The sequence below is a fragment of the Battus philenor genome, unplaced genomic scaffold (genome assembly GCF_028537555.1).
Source record: "Battus philenor isolate CCGP_79_NKW_IND1 unplaced genomic scaffold, ilBatPhil1.0.hap1 SCAF_21, whole genome shotgun sequence".
NCBI lineage: Eukaryota > Metazoa > Arthropoda > Insecta > Lepidoptera > Papilionidae > Battus > Battus philenor.
In genome coordinates, this window is record NW_027181684.1 from 11,584,525 (window position 1) to 11,600,865 (window position 16,341).

At 31.8% G+C, this 16,341-nt stretch overlaps 3 protein-coding genes across 3 annotated transcripts in view; 2 read left to right on the forward strand and 1 right to left on the reverse strand.

Annotated features, from left to right (window-relative positions):
• Window positions 1-3,028: 3,028 nt before the first annotated feature.
• LOC137923296 (metaxin-1) lies at window positions 3,029-11,375 on the reverse strand. Its single transcript, XM_068766499.1, has 6 exons — window positions 11,237-11,375; window positions 11,007-11,153; window positions 7,196-7,465; window positions 6,374-6,608; window positions 5,733-5,887; window positions 3,029-3,940 (listed from the first exon to the last, which is right to left on the reverse strand). The coding sequence occupies exons 1-6, from the start codon at window positions 11,312-11,314 to the stop codon at window positions 3,872-3,874; spliced, it is 954 nt and encodes a 317-aa protein (XP_068622600.1). The 5' UTR covers window positions 11,315-11,375; the 3' UTR covers window positions 3,029-3,871.
• Window positions 11,376-12,486: 1,111 nt separating this feature from the next.
• LOC137923363 (B-cell receptor-associated protein 31-like) lies at window positions 12,487-14,193 on the forward strand. The gene has a single exon (XM_068766588.1). The coding sequence runs from the start codon at window positions 12,716-12,718 to the stop codon at window positions 13,364-13,366; it is 651 nt and encodes a 216-aa protein (XP_068622689.1). The 5' UTR covers window positions 12,487-12,715; the 3' UTR covers window positions 13,367-14,193.
• An 857-nt stretch (window positions 14,194-15,050) lies between these two features.
• Window positions 15,051-16,341, forward strand: part of LOC137923301 (ral GTPase-activating protein subunit beta) — a 33,508-nt gene continuing 32,217 nt past the window's right edge. The window contains exons 1-2 of the mRNA XM_068766504.1: window positions 15,051-15,247; window positions 15,945-16,103. Coding sequence (XP_068622605.1) covers window positions 15,212-15,247; window positions 15,945-16,103 — 195 coding nt within the window. The 5' untranslated portion in view covers window positions 15,051-15,211. The remainder of the gene's footprint in view (window positions 15,248-15,944; window positions 16,104-16,341) is intronic.

Genomic DNA, 16,341 nt, shown 5'->3' on the forward strand with positions numbered 1-16,341 from the left:
TTTATGGACTCCTTATTAGAGCGAACAAATATTCCTAGGAACCTTATTATATTCTAATACGCAATACCATGTAATAATTTTTGATGATCATATTTGGACTCTGTTCATACACAAATATCAGTCTGAAATATACAAACAGGTAACTAACAGGTAAATTTTGTGACGTATTTAGTATTAAGGTGATTTTGATTTTGATCGATTTACCTATTTACGGCAACTTGGTTTCCTTTTCCTGCTGTTGCATTTTGAGTTTTTTGATTTTATCGAAATGTTTCTTCGCTATACGGTACTTATTTAGCAACATAGTTCTCTGCCAACTCCACTCGGACAACCGCTGGAATAGCAATGGAAAAAATTTATTAATACAAAAGTATATAAAAAGAAAAAGATAAATATTTTATATAATTTTTTTTTCGTTTGACATTTCAAAACAAAGCATTCTCCTGCTATACTGTAGTACAAATTTCTTGTGACAGTTCAGATGTTTTTTTTGTATGTTCCCCCACCCTGTTAGTGGCAGCGTCATTACATTACCTGGTATATATTTTTTTCCAATATTTTATTTTTATTTATCATTCTCCTTTCATCCTTCTCAATTTCTTATATATTTTACTTCTGTCAATTCTTCTCTAATCTTTCATATCTGCATTAACACACCGCCTTTCTTCTCTCATTCTCATTCCTAGATCACAGATTATTACAGTGTCACAGTTTATTTGACTTGTGTGATAGTTTAATGTTGGTGGACACGTTTCTGCTATAAGCCGCAATAAACGGCCGCAAATTTCAAATAAGACATGGAAACGGTCTGCGTTCAGCGTTTCCCAACGATCTTAATAAAGTCATCCGTCTACCTTTTGGGTGAATGTCCTACGTTGTACACTTATTGCTCTTTTTTTGGACCGGAATGTCATTGCTACCCATACAGGCTTAAAAGTTATCCTGGTGTTTACAACAAGGCATTTCTTAAGTCTGTATTTTATAAAAGTTTACTCATATGGCGAGTATTTTAGTTATCTGTGGGATGGATAGGCGAAGTACTACCATAAAGTTTTGAACTACATACAGAGACGAGCTTAGAGGCTGATTGGTAACGATGCTTTGATGAGCACTAAGCTTCAGAGCTTGGAGTATCGAAAAGTTGCCAGTTTATCGGTATTTTACAGACTGTAGTTTGGAGAGTGTGCAACGTGATTATACCAAATGATCACCCATCTCCTTTCTTTCATCGGACAACAAGACGCACAGATTCACCACATCCATACATTTGAAATTACTTCCACCCGCACAAAGCGTTTTGCTAATAGTTTTATAGTGCGAACAGCTAAGGAGTTGAATAACCTACCGGCGTCATTGTTTTCAACCAATTATAACTTAGGAGACTGTAACGCAAGAATAAATAGGTTTCTATTAGACAAGCATGTAGCATCGTAGACCGCGTCATCGCTTAACATCTGGCGAAACAGAGTTCAAGTACTTCGCCTATAAAGGTTAAAAAATCTACAGCAAACTATGACAGGTTCTTTTAATAATTCATAGTAGTTCTGATATCTGATTGTGACGTTGAAGGAAAATATTTAAAAGGACAGTGCTTTCCAAACCTTTTTCATTCCCGTTACTCCCAATTAAACTTTTAAGAGTACCCTTCCTTTGACTACTCCTCTAAATGTGTTTTCATTCTCGTCCTCGGACACATACGGTTGTCGAAAATGGTTCCTAGGATTTAAAAGTGCGATGGAAGCTTCAAAGTATGTTGTTTTTGTACCTCCAGGTTGAATTTATACACCCCCCTCCACACAAGGCTTACGTCCGTATATCCTCAACAATTATTTTATTAACAAATAGGAGATTTCACAATGCGATTGTGGGATTCTTCATTAGTATATAGTTTTCACGTGAGAACGCATGGTATCACTGGCCACTACAGCCATATTCGTATTGTTTACAATTAAATTATTAACGCGTTCTTATTGGAACATCAAATTGAATTTGGACACCATCAGAGATGCAATGGCTGCCATTGCGTTCGCGTCGAAATTGTAAATAGTCTATGTATGTAGTATTCACCAGCTCGGTGTGATACCTTGCCTTACATTTTCCTCGACATTGAAGAACAAACCATGGGTGTACATGGGTGGTCTCACACCGTCACCCGCTTAACGAGTATCACGCACAAAAAATTTTTACAGCCATATAAGAAAAGAAGGCAAGAGGCGAGTCTCACTCACCATGCGACTCGATGCCGCAACTCGAGAGCGACTGTTGCTCATCTGTAACTTGATGTGCGCTGGTTATTATTTATGGTGTGTTCTTTCGACGCGGGTTCCTACACTGTATAATCTTATGAAGTTTAAAACGATATCCCTTCAAATGCAGATGCGTCTTTCTTATCGAAATTACTACGCAACCGTGAATCAGATGCGTTTTCGGTTTCAGTATGAAATTGACAGTAGCGGTGAAGGTTCTAGAAAAGTTGTAGTTTGAATCTATGAAATGGTGACAAACTATTTTATTGGGGTTTAAAAATTCCGAAAATATTTCCTTTAAATGCAACATAATATTCCAATAGGAAAAGGAAATATTGCAAAATCTGCTCAACGAAATCAACAAGCCGAAAGACATCAAACAACATATTACTCTAATGCTTATTCCGAAAATCCGGCCATCCATCTCGGCAATTATTTCACAAAATATCATACAAAACAAAATCACAAAGACTAATGTTAAAAAAATTATGTCCGTAAAGATGTCAAGATACTAATATATAAAAGATTTTTTTGTGTAATTATTTTATGTAGGAGGTAGTGAATTCATTAAGTGTTGATCTGCGCTAAAACATCCTCGAGTGCTAAACGTTAATAACAAAGCACATTTACACATCAAGTCATAGTCATATAAATATAAATAGTCATATAAATACAATTAAAAATAAAAACATTTCAACAAAGAAAATATCTTTATTCAATCACCACAGACTAATTTATAACATTCAACAAATATCTGGAGCAAAGAGCTTCAGCTTGCTTCGCCTCACTAGGAACCACCCGCCATACATTGTCAAATGAAACCACAATAACTAAAGTATCAACTAACTACACGAATGAAAACATTGAGCTGCTTCAAGCGGCTGTACATTTAAACCCATAAATAAATGCATACATCCGTACTTGGACATAGACGTAGGTCAAACCATGTCTCAAGTCTTAAGTTTGATTATATAAAAAGAATCCAGCATCCCAATTTAAGCGACCCAAAAGCTCGTAGAGTCAAAAATAACTGCAACTGAATTGTGCTTTGATACGGTCATACTATGAAATAACAAAACAAAACTGAATAAAACAAAAAATTTCAGACCTAATTCTTAGGAAAATAAATAAAAAAATAAAATGTATTTAAAACATGCAACTAGAGTGCAGATTGTTTAAAAAATGCTTGGCATGAAATACTTTCATTAATTACAATTCAATGTCAAAATTATGGCAGCCCTTTGTAACAGTTGACAAGATACCTTATCGGTTAATATTACCAATGATATCAAATGTAAAAACTAATTTCAATTAAAATTAATAAAAATAGTACCGTCTCATACAAAATATTCAATGAAAGATATAACGTAACAATGTTGCCAGTCTATGATATTGATAATCTATGGAGGCTAGGGCTGCCATAACAAAAAAATTTCAAACTAATTTAAAAACAAAATTTGTCAACAGTTTATAAGAAAATAAAATGCGTTGTCTTTTAAAATGCCTCTAGATAACTAGATACTATAGGAAACAGAGTTTTTGGACACGTCCCCCCACAGTCCGCAGTGGTCGGGAGAGTTTGCACTGGATTCTTTCTTGAGCTCAGTGAAAAGCGCGTCCGCCGCTCAGTTGTCGTCTTCCTCATTCTCAAACATCTCGTTGTAATCTCGGGAATGTTCAAAATCTTTCAAGTCCTGAATAAAAAGAGATATTCCATGAGAATGAATAAGAATACAACATACTTGTGCGTTGCATGCAGGGATCCATACTAATTAATATTGTACAATATATAGCAGGGGTGGCCAAACTCTTTCATAGTGCGAGCTATTTTTAAAAAATCTAAATTGTATACGCATTTAAAACATGCAAAAGATGTTTTTTTTTTACAAAAATCATATTCATTGAAATTATTTAAACAAAAGTACAAAATATGTGTAATATTTAATAATGTATAAATATATGTAATAGTTAGATATAACTACACACGTATATATTAGCACTCATAATACCGTTTGGATTTCGTTTATTTTATGGTGGAATAATAGTGGAGTTGACATAGGTAATATAGATTTTAATATTTACATAATTCGACAGTCAATCAGAGCCAAAAATAATCGTTGAGTCGCATGTGGGTCGCGAGCCGCAGTTTGGCCACCCCTGGTATACTACATTCCCTATATGTATCCGGTAAACATTAAGCATTAAAGATAAAACTTCTAAAAAATGCAAGCATTTTTCCAAATTGAATACAACATTTTGTTAAGTTATTATCTACCCTCAGATGCAAAAGTAAATCATATGTGTTGTGTGGGTGTGGGTTTTAATAGAACATGCTTTTAATTTTAGAAGTCGAAAATGTCACAGCACATCATTAAACGTTCTGCTTTCTTCGTTATTAGATAAAAAATCAAAACTGAATTTCTTTTACTATAAAAATACGATGGTTTTTAAGAGATTCCTAAATGGAACAACTTATTAAATGAAGGTTTAATTTTCGTATATACTATGTACATTAACAACAGATATAAAATAACATAAAAAGCTTTGTACAAAATTAAAAATTTGTAATATAATGTATATGACAACAATTTGATAGAACAGTGCAGATGTACATGCTTTATTTTGGTTAGAAAATGTTATATATTGAATAACATAAATTTTATTAAAGTTAGCAATGGGATTGGCAGACTACACACAAGGTGTGTGGCTTCCAGCAGTTATCTTATTACAGTGAAACATGATCTCTCACTTCAGGCCTCATTTGCAAAATCAGTCACTCAACCATAGAGGGCCATGGGATTATTCTACAAGATCAAATCAGGAATGAGATTTGTAGACAATCGAGCTATTTTTTAACCAACATAGCCCATGGGCAGATGAAGTGGCAGTTGGTAGCCCACATAGCGCACAATGGCTGTCTTAAAGTTCTAGATTGTGGACCATAGACCAAAGAAGCTGGAAACGAGCCGCTTCTGACTGGTCCTGTTTTTATTACCTGGAGAGGCCTATCTCCAGCAGTGGATGTCTTATGACTGAGATGATATTAACGAATGAATAACAGATTAGGTTGTTGGTTATGAGATGTGCTGAAATGGTACGACCGATCCAATGTATTGCATGTGACCACAGAAAATATTGTTAAAAAAAGGAAAATTAAATTTTGTTTAAATTTGTACTTATTTTAGAAAAGTTTTTGTAGTCTCACAATTATCTGACTTAAGCAATATATTTTACAGTACCCGGCGAGCCGTTGTATTTCGTGCGATAGAGATAACGCTCTACGAAGCCGAAATTAGCCGATTGCTCTTTCCAAAGTTCGATGTGCAATATTTATCGCCGGGTACTGTATGTTAGGTTTTAAACTCAAGCAGTAAAAATTAACAAGCGACGCCCCATTTAAAATGTAATAAAAAATGAGACTGAATCATAATTTCAACTTAATATGATTACTTATTGAGATTAAAATATACATTACTTGTTTCTTACCTGGAACATTCCGTTGGCGACAGCGTATCCGGTCATGGCGATGGCCGCAAAGATGGCGGCCAATATTTTGTTTCGCGTCTGATTGGGGAAGCTGGCTGCGTCTCGCTCTGACTGCGTGCCTGTCGACTGCTTCTTTGCGTTCTGCCTGTTGTATTCTAAAAATGATGTATTGCTTATGATTATACTTTATTTTTTTAAAGGTTATCTGCATTTTTATATGAAACAGAGTCATGGACAATAGACCTAAAGAGATGAATAATAGATAACCATACTTTACATACCATGGACCTCATAAAATTAGTATAAAAACTTAATACCTGCGGACAATGAGTATTCTGGCTCTGACAAAATCTCCATTGGTGATGTCCGGTAGATAAATAGACCATTAAACAGATCAAGAGCACAAGGTGTTGGTTCGACAACACTTTATATGTAATAACTTAGTATAATATATTTTAGAGTGATCCCTTTATACAGGCTGTTTGGAAATAGGTGTAAAAAATTTTAAGCAATAGTTATGAATTCAGCCCATTAATGCTTCAACATATATTTTCAATCACAGGGTGATATACAAGCCCAGTGTCTGGAACTAGAATTGAACTTAGAATCATAAGCGATAATTGAAAATAAAAAAAAATTACCATCAGTAACATGTCTGAAGTTCTTTTGATTGATCCGGGCTACAAATCGGCTCAAGTTGGATATGCCTTTCACGTGATTGCCAAGAGTCGCGTTAGGAAATGGTGCCTTTACTAATGGTGCGAGGTACGCAAACACTACTGCATCAAACGATGAGGGCCTGCTGCCAAAGAAGTATTCACTCTCTCCCAAACGGTCTGACAGTGTTTTAAGGCACTTTTCTGCTTCTAGGTATATCTGAAATTATGAGTTATATTATGACCCTCAAAGTATACAGAGACTTATAAAGTGAGTATGTATATTTTACATGTGTATTTAAAAACATTTATAATTTAATTCAAAGATGTTATTACATTTTCATTACAGTATGATTATAACATACCAAATTTTTTTAATGATATATTTTTTACACATTCATATATTTGGTGATGGAAAAACATAGCATTTAGACAATCTAGTAGAATTAATATCTAGATCACTAATGTATTATCATCCATTTTACATTGCTTAATACAGCAAAAGTTCCTTACTCACGCTTCCTTTATTCACGTTTTTACTATATGTGGATTAAAAAAATGCAACCCAATGCCTATGTTCATGAACTAATAAGTACATGCAGTAGTGCATAAAAGAATTCCAATAGGTAGTATATTAGGTAGTAGTATTCAATATCCTTTGTTAATGCCATCAAGTGTACTAATAAAAAAGATCTTATTACAACTTTGCCTAAAGTATGTTGTTGACACTTGATATTTTAGATATTCCACCTACCCATAGATAATTATAAGATACTTATATAATTATAAGTTTAAAACAATACTCACAGTTCTTTCAATTTCTCTTAAATCTGTATGCTCTCCATACAATGCATCAATCATTTCCTTGGCTGTGTTCTGATATCTGCCCGGATAATAGAAATTGAATGGTATTCTTAACGCCTTTGCATATGCTGGTCTGGTTATTTCTGTATAGTTTTTCTCATCCACCCACCATGCATATTGGTATGCGGGGTATAATTTATCCCTTAGATACTGCGTGAAAGCACTTGCTTCAGCCGCTTGCTTTGTGTTTAGATGAACATCTGTGCTATAATGCTATATATGTAAGAATAAAATTAGTATTAACACAAATAATTAATATTAATACTGGATTTGGAAACATTGTAAGGATCAATCAAATATTATTATTGTAAAGGTGTTGTAAATATACAGGATGTTTGGTTTTAGGTGTAAAAGCTTTCAAAGAGGTAAATGTATATTTAATTTTTCAACAAATAGTTTTAGTTTTTACACCTATTTCCAATCACCTTCATAAAGCAATTACTTTGATATATGTTACATTAATTTTTTTTTCTATAAGAATGCAAGAGGTCAATAACATCTGGCAGTACAGTTTGCAGGGACTCATAGTAATGCTTTTTCTTATAATAATATCCTCTATTTATTTACTGTTTTTAGAACCTTCGCTATTTAGATACAGTGCACTATACATGAATAAATAGCGAATGAACAATAAAGGGGTGAATTCTAGAAGAATCTTTGTGAATTTTTTATATCTATAGCCAGTCAGCCTGTACATAGAGGAGCCTTCAATAAGTTACCCCATTATTACTTTAAAAAATGTACCATGCACACCGATAAGTTTTAATTACAAAATGATAGTATAACCACAATAATATTTTAAATTTATATCTTCATAAAGTAACCATGTTATTTTCTAAGAATTCAAAGTTTCAATTAAAGCATATAGAATCAGACGCAGCTAAATCTACATAGTGTCAAATTTCACTTGAGAATGGCAATTTTAGCGTCACTAAACTTGAGAACAGTTCCTACAATCATTCAATGTCTAACCCAGCTATATCCATCACAAATTTCATTGAAAAACTCATCATGGAATCAAAATTATCTATATCTTATCATGCATTTAAGATGCTTTTTGTGGAAAATCCGGCAAAATGGATTTAGCTGCTTTTCAATCTTTATGCCTCTATTGAGGAAACCCATTACAGAAATAACACACTAAATAGCAAATTAGATTATTATTATGTCTCATTAATTTGTTTATGTAACTGTTTTTATTATTTTAAGTAGATACAGGTAAACTAAAAGACCGATTGTTGCAACTCCCCACTCTATCTTAAACTATCAAAATCTTGCCAAGAATACTATGAGGCAACTGCCTGACTTCTAAATGTTAGTTTGTCCAATGCCAGCTTGGAGATCATATGATAATTGTTAACATAACGTAACAGACTTATTAATACTAAATATTTTTAAGCATGCTGTGTGCTTAAAGATACTTGAAGAATATTATGCGCAAGAGAAAACATTTTTCCAACTAAGATCTTTTTTTGTGTCTAAAGTCTTAAGTTAAGGAGATGTTTCCTCTTATGTCCAATTATTTTTCTCATCAATTTATTTTATTTGATTTGATTTGGTCTGATCTTTCAATCTACCATGTTGGATATAGTAAATTTCTAATTTTGTTTCACCAATAAAGGAACACATAATTGAATCATTATTTATATGACAACTTTTAATTAATGTACTTTTAACTTATTGTGTACTGCTGATGTACCTAAATAAGTAAAAGTCAACACAAAGTTGATATTTGTCACTGATTGATATTTTTTTATGGGAGCTGTCTCCTATAACTTTACAAAAACACTTGCCAAACAAAGCAAAGAAAAAAATTGAAGAGACATTTAGAAGCGTGCCCGGAGCGTTTGTGAAAACATTTAGACTCATTAGAAAGAAAGTTTTTTGTAATCTGGACATTTTAGTGATGTTATTTTCAAAGCAGAAATTACATTCCACAGCATGTATTTCTTTTTATATGTGAACTTTATTCTGGCTCACTTTATTCATGAATATTTACATTTAATATGTATACAAACACATTATTATAGCAAAGTAATCATTAGTGTACCAGCGTACAATGGAAACATTGCACTGCCTATTAAATTACATTCAGAGCAGTGCAGCATTAATCAGCAATAGCCCCTATAAACAAGCCACCTGCAATTGTGGAACAAAATATCTGAAGTCAAAAGTAAAAATAAACTTCATTATTTGAAAACAATATTCTTTCTGATTATTATGGCAGGTTTTTTTTGCTAGTAACTTACACTGGTCTAACAGACTTTGTACTGTTAAAATTTAGTAGCCTTAATTGAATTTAAAAACTAAATTGATATATAATATTTCAAAATGATCACTTTCTGTAAAATTAATGAATTTAGTTTGTGCTTGGTACTGACCGATGCTACTGTAAATTAACAATATAATTTTGCAGAGTGTGAACTGTCATTTATACAAAGTACAAAGCAAAGAGTCAAACACACAGCTCTGGGAAAGGGAACTGTCAGTAAACATTCAATAGTCCTTATATTTTGAGATATATTTGAAGTTTCTGTGTAATTTTGTTAAACAACTTGTGTTGTTCTCAAGTTATAGTGTGAATAAATTAACTTGATACAAGCATCAACTATAAATGACAGCCAGAGACTAATGCTTACAGCCAGCTTGTACCCACTGTGCTGGTCCACATAGCGACACTGGGCCCATCTAACTTTTAAAGATATTTTTAATATGAGTGTGTTATATTACAAGTGTAAATTACTTGTAATGTAATTAAAACAGCATTTTTTTATTTGTGTTTCAATACATTGAGTTTTATTTTTAGTAATGATGAATTGATTGCCGACAGCAGTATCTTTTCACACATCTGTTGTGGACTAGTGGACTACAGTGGCGATAGACTGTTTCAGACTCTTAGCTGTTTGCACTTTCCCAAAATTTGTGGTTGTGATTGTACCTGCCCCCAGCACAACTGAGTACATCTACTGCTGCAAGTCACTGGACAATATAAAATTTAAAATTACCAAACAATTACTTTGGATTGTTTCTCAAAATCTATTCAACCAAAGTTTTTTTCCTTTTAGAGTGCTGTCCACACTGAGGTAATAGCACTGTGGCTGGATTTACATACCCTATATTATCATTACATTCTTCTAATGTAATGTAATTCTTGTAATAATAAAACTGAGAAAACACTCAGCTGTCGGTAAGGTTTTATAGTTGCTGAGTATCATACCAATTTGATCAAGGATATATAGATATTAGTCACATTATATTCACATGACTATGATAAATTTATTTGTAGGGTAGACACATACGTACTAATAATGTAATTATTGAAAGTTTATACTCCAATGAAAGAGAGGCAGCGTTGTCTTGTTGCACTGATAGATATATGTAAAAGATTGCCCAAATCTGTGATATATTGCAAGCAAGATAATGGCCAGAACTATATTAGTGATGTGACCGAAGTCAACTTTGCTCACATTTTCTAAACACTTCCGAGGTTATTTTTCCGACATGCATGCATAAAGTATTTAAAAACAAGTTTATATAAAACTAAATATTTGTATACCATAGCCTACTTCAGCATTGTGCATTTGAAAATTTAAACTTAATCTTTCCAGATACACATTAACCTATTGTAGAAGTATATAATACCATTTGGTACCCATTGGATGACGAACATACGATTGATCTACTGTGGCTACTATCATACTAATTATATATATGTAATACGAATTAAAGACTGCGTAAATATAACATTACTTACTAAAGACTTTAAATGATCTACAACCTCTTCAAAAGTTGTAAGTACTATACGGCCATCTCTCATGACAGGTAACCGACCTTTTGGTGCGAAATATGGATTGTTTGATTCGTGCACTTTTACCGGAACTCCAATAAACTTCATGTAGGTCTGTAATAAGTATTTGCCAAAATGATTAACCAAATACCGGGTACCAGTATGCTCGTTGGTTATGATTATAAAAATAAACTTACCAAGACCTTTAAGCATTCTAAATCTATGGAAGCCAGTCCCCACTCACCGCGCCATATATTTAATTCTATACTAGCCATTTTATTATTAATCTAAATAAAATATATCATCGGCAATAAACAAAAATTGCACAACTTGACATTTTGGTCACAAATTAATTCATAGACAATTAGATGACAGAGTACAAATATCAAAGATCGCTGGCAAAAAGAATACGAAATTCATAATTATTTAACGAGGCAACAATAAGTATATTTCTTGTCCTAAATACATGAAATCCATACATTCAAATCTACAGAACGATGGGTTTAGGTGTAAAAGATTTAAAGGGGTTACATTCACCCATGACTCATTTTCTGTCAATTAATGCACGATAAACCTTATCCAAAATCAATCGTTTCAGAAATATTTAATAACGTAAGTAAGAAAAAATGATTTTATAATTCTAATCACTACATATTAAAATTAATCATTGTTCACTTTACACTGCCAGTATTTATTGGTCTGTAGCATTCCAATAAAAAAGTGATCGATTTATACAGTGTGATTGGAAATAGCTCTTAAAGTTTTTTGCTGACAAATAAGGTATACATATACCTCTTTAACTCTCTTTCACTTACCCTCATTTATACTGCATATTTAAAAAACATTACAGCTTTTATTGGAATACGTAAGAAAGTCGTTGAGCACCCTAAACCTAAACATTTTACTGTATTTACTATTAGGTCAAGCGTTATCATAAATTTTTCATCTGGTTGTAAAACCATCAAGCTTACAAGCCGCTAGGAGTGATTAGAAACAAGGGTCTTCGCAACGGAATTTTAGCAATTGATCTTTATTCAATACGCGGTTAATACCCCTATTGAATGCCCAAGACAGCTAAACTTTTTATTGGTTCGTTGCTATTGTCGATATAACTTTATTACAAATTTTATTAGTTAACGAGTTGAAGAAAGAGTATGAGACTGTGTCATATGAATTCTGTCTATTATTGCACTGTTTGATCTTAGTCCGATTTATGTTGGTTACATCGATCGGAATGTTGGTTCTATAGATATTGTTTTGGTGGTAATGACACAAGGAAGTTATAACTTCATAACTATTTTTTTATTAAAAGTCAGTGCCACAATGTTTAACAGAATAGTAAAATCTAGGTGCTGGCAAAAAGTTTTACAGCTAATGCGATTATTTTAAAAGCATACTTGTCTTTTTTTGACAAACAGTATTGATATTTTTAAACCGGCTAGACATATAAGAATATATTGTTTCCTTTTAAGAACAAGGTACAATTTCAATTGGGAATTTTGTTTGGTGAAATTCGACACTTTTATAAATTCTACAACTATCATTTCCAGTTGTTTAAAAGTTTTCAAGGTGTAAGGTTTATTTTTCATACGTTTACTTAAGGCGTCTGAAGATTATAGAAGTCTCACTGACTCATTCCTAAGCAATTTTGCCTAATTGTTTTAAATTCGATTAAAATGTCGTTACAATGGACTTTTATTGCTGGATATCTCTACTTCGAAATCGCTGTTGTCATCATTATGATATTACCAATATTTAGTCCCCGGCGATGGCATCAGTTTTTTAAATCAAGGCTATTTGCAATATTCGAACAGCATGCTGCATGGTATTTTTATGCATTCCTCGGTGTCTTGAGTCTCTTTTTAATGGATTCCATAAGAGAAATGAAGAAATATTCGCATGGTACTGAATCAACAGCAATGCATTTATCTACAGAAATGAAAGGACATGTCAAACTTTTCCGAGCACAAAGGAACTTCTACATAACGAGTTTTGCAATATTTTTAGCATTTGTCATCAAACGCCTTGTTAACATGCTAATTATTCAATCCGAACTGGAACTCCAGGCAGAAAAAATTATAAAAAAAGCCGAGGACACAGTAAAACAAGCTAAAACAACTGTTCTTGAAAGTCGGCTGCAGGAACAGGAATCTAAAAGTTACAAGGATTTGAAAAATGTTTTGAATGTGACAGAAAACTTGTTAGAACAAGAAAAGTTAAAAGCTATAGAGATGGAGGCAAAGGCAACAGAATGGAGAGTTAAATACGAGGAAATTGCTAGCACACTTCATAGAAATCAACAAAATACAATAAGCGAATCACTATAATACCCTTGAGAGAATTACCACTTTGATTACTTAATAATTTTTTAATTATGACTGAAAACCTCTAAAGCTAATTCATTCACTAACTAATAACTAAAAAAATGATCATATTAATTAAATAAATATTAACTGAAATATTCATTGAGATTTATATACTATATACATTACATGTATGTAGATTATGCAAAGCATGTTCTTATCACATTCAATTTCTTGCTTTATTTTCCATATTTTATTTTTTTACTATTTTGTTGATATAAAACATCAAAAAAATTTTGGAATGAACTTAAGAATAATCTGGACTTTATCTGTGAATTTTAAAATGTTGAGACTGACATTAAATTTTATTATATAATAGCAATTGGGTAATTGGATGCATATTTGTATAAAGTTACTTTGGCTAAGAAATTATAGAATAGGTTTGATTGAGTTATTAATATAAAAATAAAAGTTATTATTTTCAGTGTTTTTTTACATATATTAATTGTCATCTCACTAGCGTACTCAATAATAACATATTTACCAACCATCTAATAGCTAGCAGAAGACGCTGTGAAAGCCAGAAAGGTTAACAGCATCCAGCGCCAATCAAATAAAGCCATATAAAAGAAAAGTTGGTTTATGTTTTTATTTTGATTTTTTTTATACAAAAGTGCTGTCTATTATGCACAAACACTTATTTAAATATGCATTCAAATATAGATCTTCAATCATATATTTTTTTAAAATTAATTACTGATGACTTAATTCATTTCTAGTCATCAAAAATTTTAGTGCTTAAATAGCTAGGCATTTATATATGAAATTAATAAGCTGGAAATAGTATTACACTGATTTGTATGGGTTATTCTACCATTAAAACTCAACATTTAGTTTAAGTAATCATAATGTATTAAGTGAGAAATGTAAACTTTTTTAATCTTAAAGAATTGCAATTAAGTGTATAATATTGCATTGTATCATTGTTTTTATGTGTTAGAAGCTTTTAAAAAATCTAACCTGTTTTGTACTAGTTTTCTAATTTTAATATGAAATCAATGCATTCTATCTATGCTTAAAGTATATAAACATGTAATGTTTAAATGTGATATGTATTTACTATTGAAATTAATAAAAAGTATCAGAAAACGTGTATTATGTTACTTTGCATTCCAATGTCCTATTCAAATCTTATTGATCAGCACAATTTAATTGTTGTTAAAGATTCCGTTTTTGGCATAATACATGGATTACATTCAAAGCCTGAAGGGTAAACAAGCGGACTGAAAAACGACGAAACTTTCTATTAAACATGTCAAAAAATGAGTGTTTATTAAGTAAATAAAATAATTTAACCGTATTTCGCAGAGATGTGACAATATAAATGTAATCTTAATAAATAGCAAGGTTAGTAGTACAATAAAATTATACATGTGATTTATAATTCATTTGATAGATTACAGAAAACAATTTCTGTCTAATATTTTCACATAATGCTAGATGGAAATAATAATCACATTCTGGTATATATTTAGGTAGATTTCGTTGAATCGTTTCGGATTTATCATCATCATTTCAGCCGTAGGACATTCACAGCTAAACTTAGACCTCCACCAGAAATTTCTAAGACCGGTAGAAAGGGGACTAATGTAAATGTCTATGAAATGTCATCATGACAGATCAATATGATCGTGGCCTAACTGTAATTGTTTTGATTATACAAATAATAAACTAATCAAGATTGAAGTGTTATATCTTAAAATTAAAGTCTTATTACTTTATTTGTTCAGTGTTCGTATGTTTTGCGTATAAAGCGTTGAATTAAAAAAATATCTTTGCATTATTAGTACCGTTAGGTATTCTCTATTTATGAATGTGGGAATTTTTAACAGAGTTAATTTTAAGGTATGATTCTTGTCCGTTTTAATGGATGTAGTATAAGAAAACTATCCTTATTAAATACGTTCATTTTATTTAATGAACTGCTTTGATAAAAATACACTTTTATTTTCATTATATTTACTTAAAAAAATATTTGGATATCATTTGTCTAATTGCTATTTATTACGTGATATACGTATATGAATTTCTATACTTTGGCTTATTGTAGCATTGTTAACTACACCATTTGGGGGCGTAAACATTGTATATATTCTTAGATTTTATTGTTTCATTAGATATAGATTTTGTTTTTTTATTGCATAATAATAGATATATGATTTTGAATGTATATCCATAGGATATTTGTAGCAAGTATGACTTTTTTTTGGGTATTCAAGAATTTTTTACAATACTATAAATATCATAATTAGCCACCAATGCACTTGGGCTTGGGAAATATTACAAATTTGTCCTTTAAGTGTAAAAAATCCACTAATATCCTGAAACTAAAAACATCTCAAAGTGTAAATTTTCTCTTTGTGAGGTAGTTTGTGTCCCTACAGGAGTAACATAATAAACTATACCATACCTTACTATATTATATACATTATTAGAAATAACATAATTTGTTTAAATTTTTATTATTGTTGCGTAAAAATGTGTATAATTTTTTTCTCAGCTGCCACAATCATATTTACATGAAAAAAAAAACATTTTTCAGACTAAGGATAGTGACGGAATGTATTCAGAATGGAGCTCGCTGCCATTGGAAGGCGGCGGGCAGGGAGTCCTGGGGGCAGTGGGTGGACGTGAAGTGGTTTTAGCTGTTGTGAAACAACTTGCATCGCATCAGCCTAGCCCACTTACTACTGATACAGAGGTTTGTTATAATTTGAGTTTCAAAAATAAATAAGTACTGATCATTGTTAGATGCCTTTGACAGGCTGATTTTCATGAAATGAGTGAAAGTATAGTTCATTTGTGGGCAAAAAATTTAAAAACTTCTACATTTACTTCCAATCATTGTGTGTATATTAGTGTAAAATATGTTACAACAATTTTTTTTTATTAGAATATCACAGACAACTTCTGGCAATAAAGTCTGCAGGGGCAGAGAG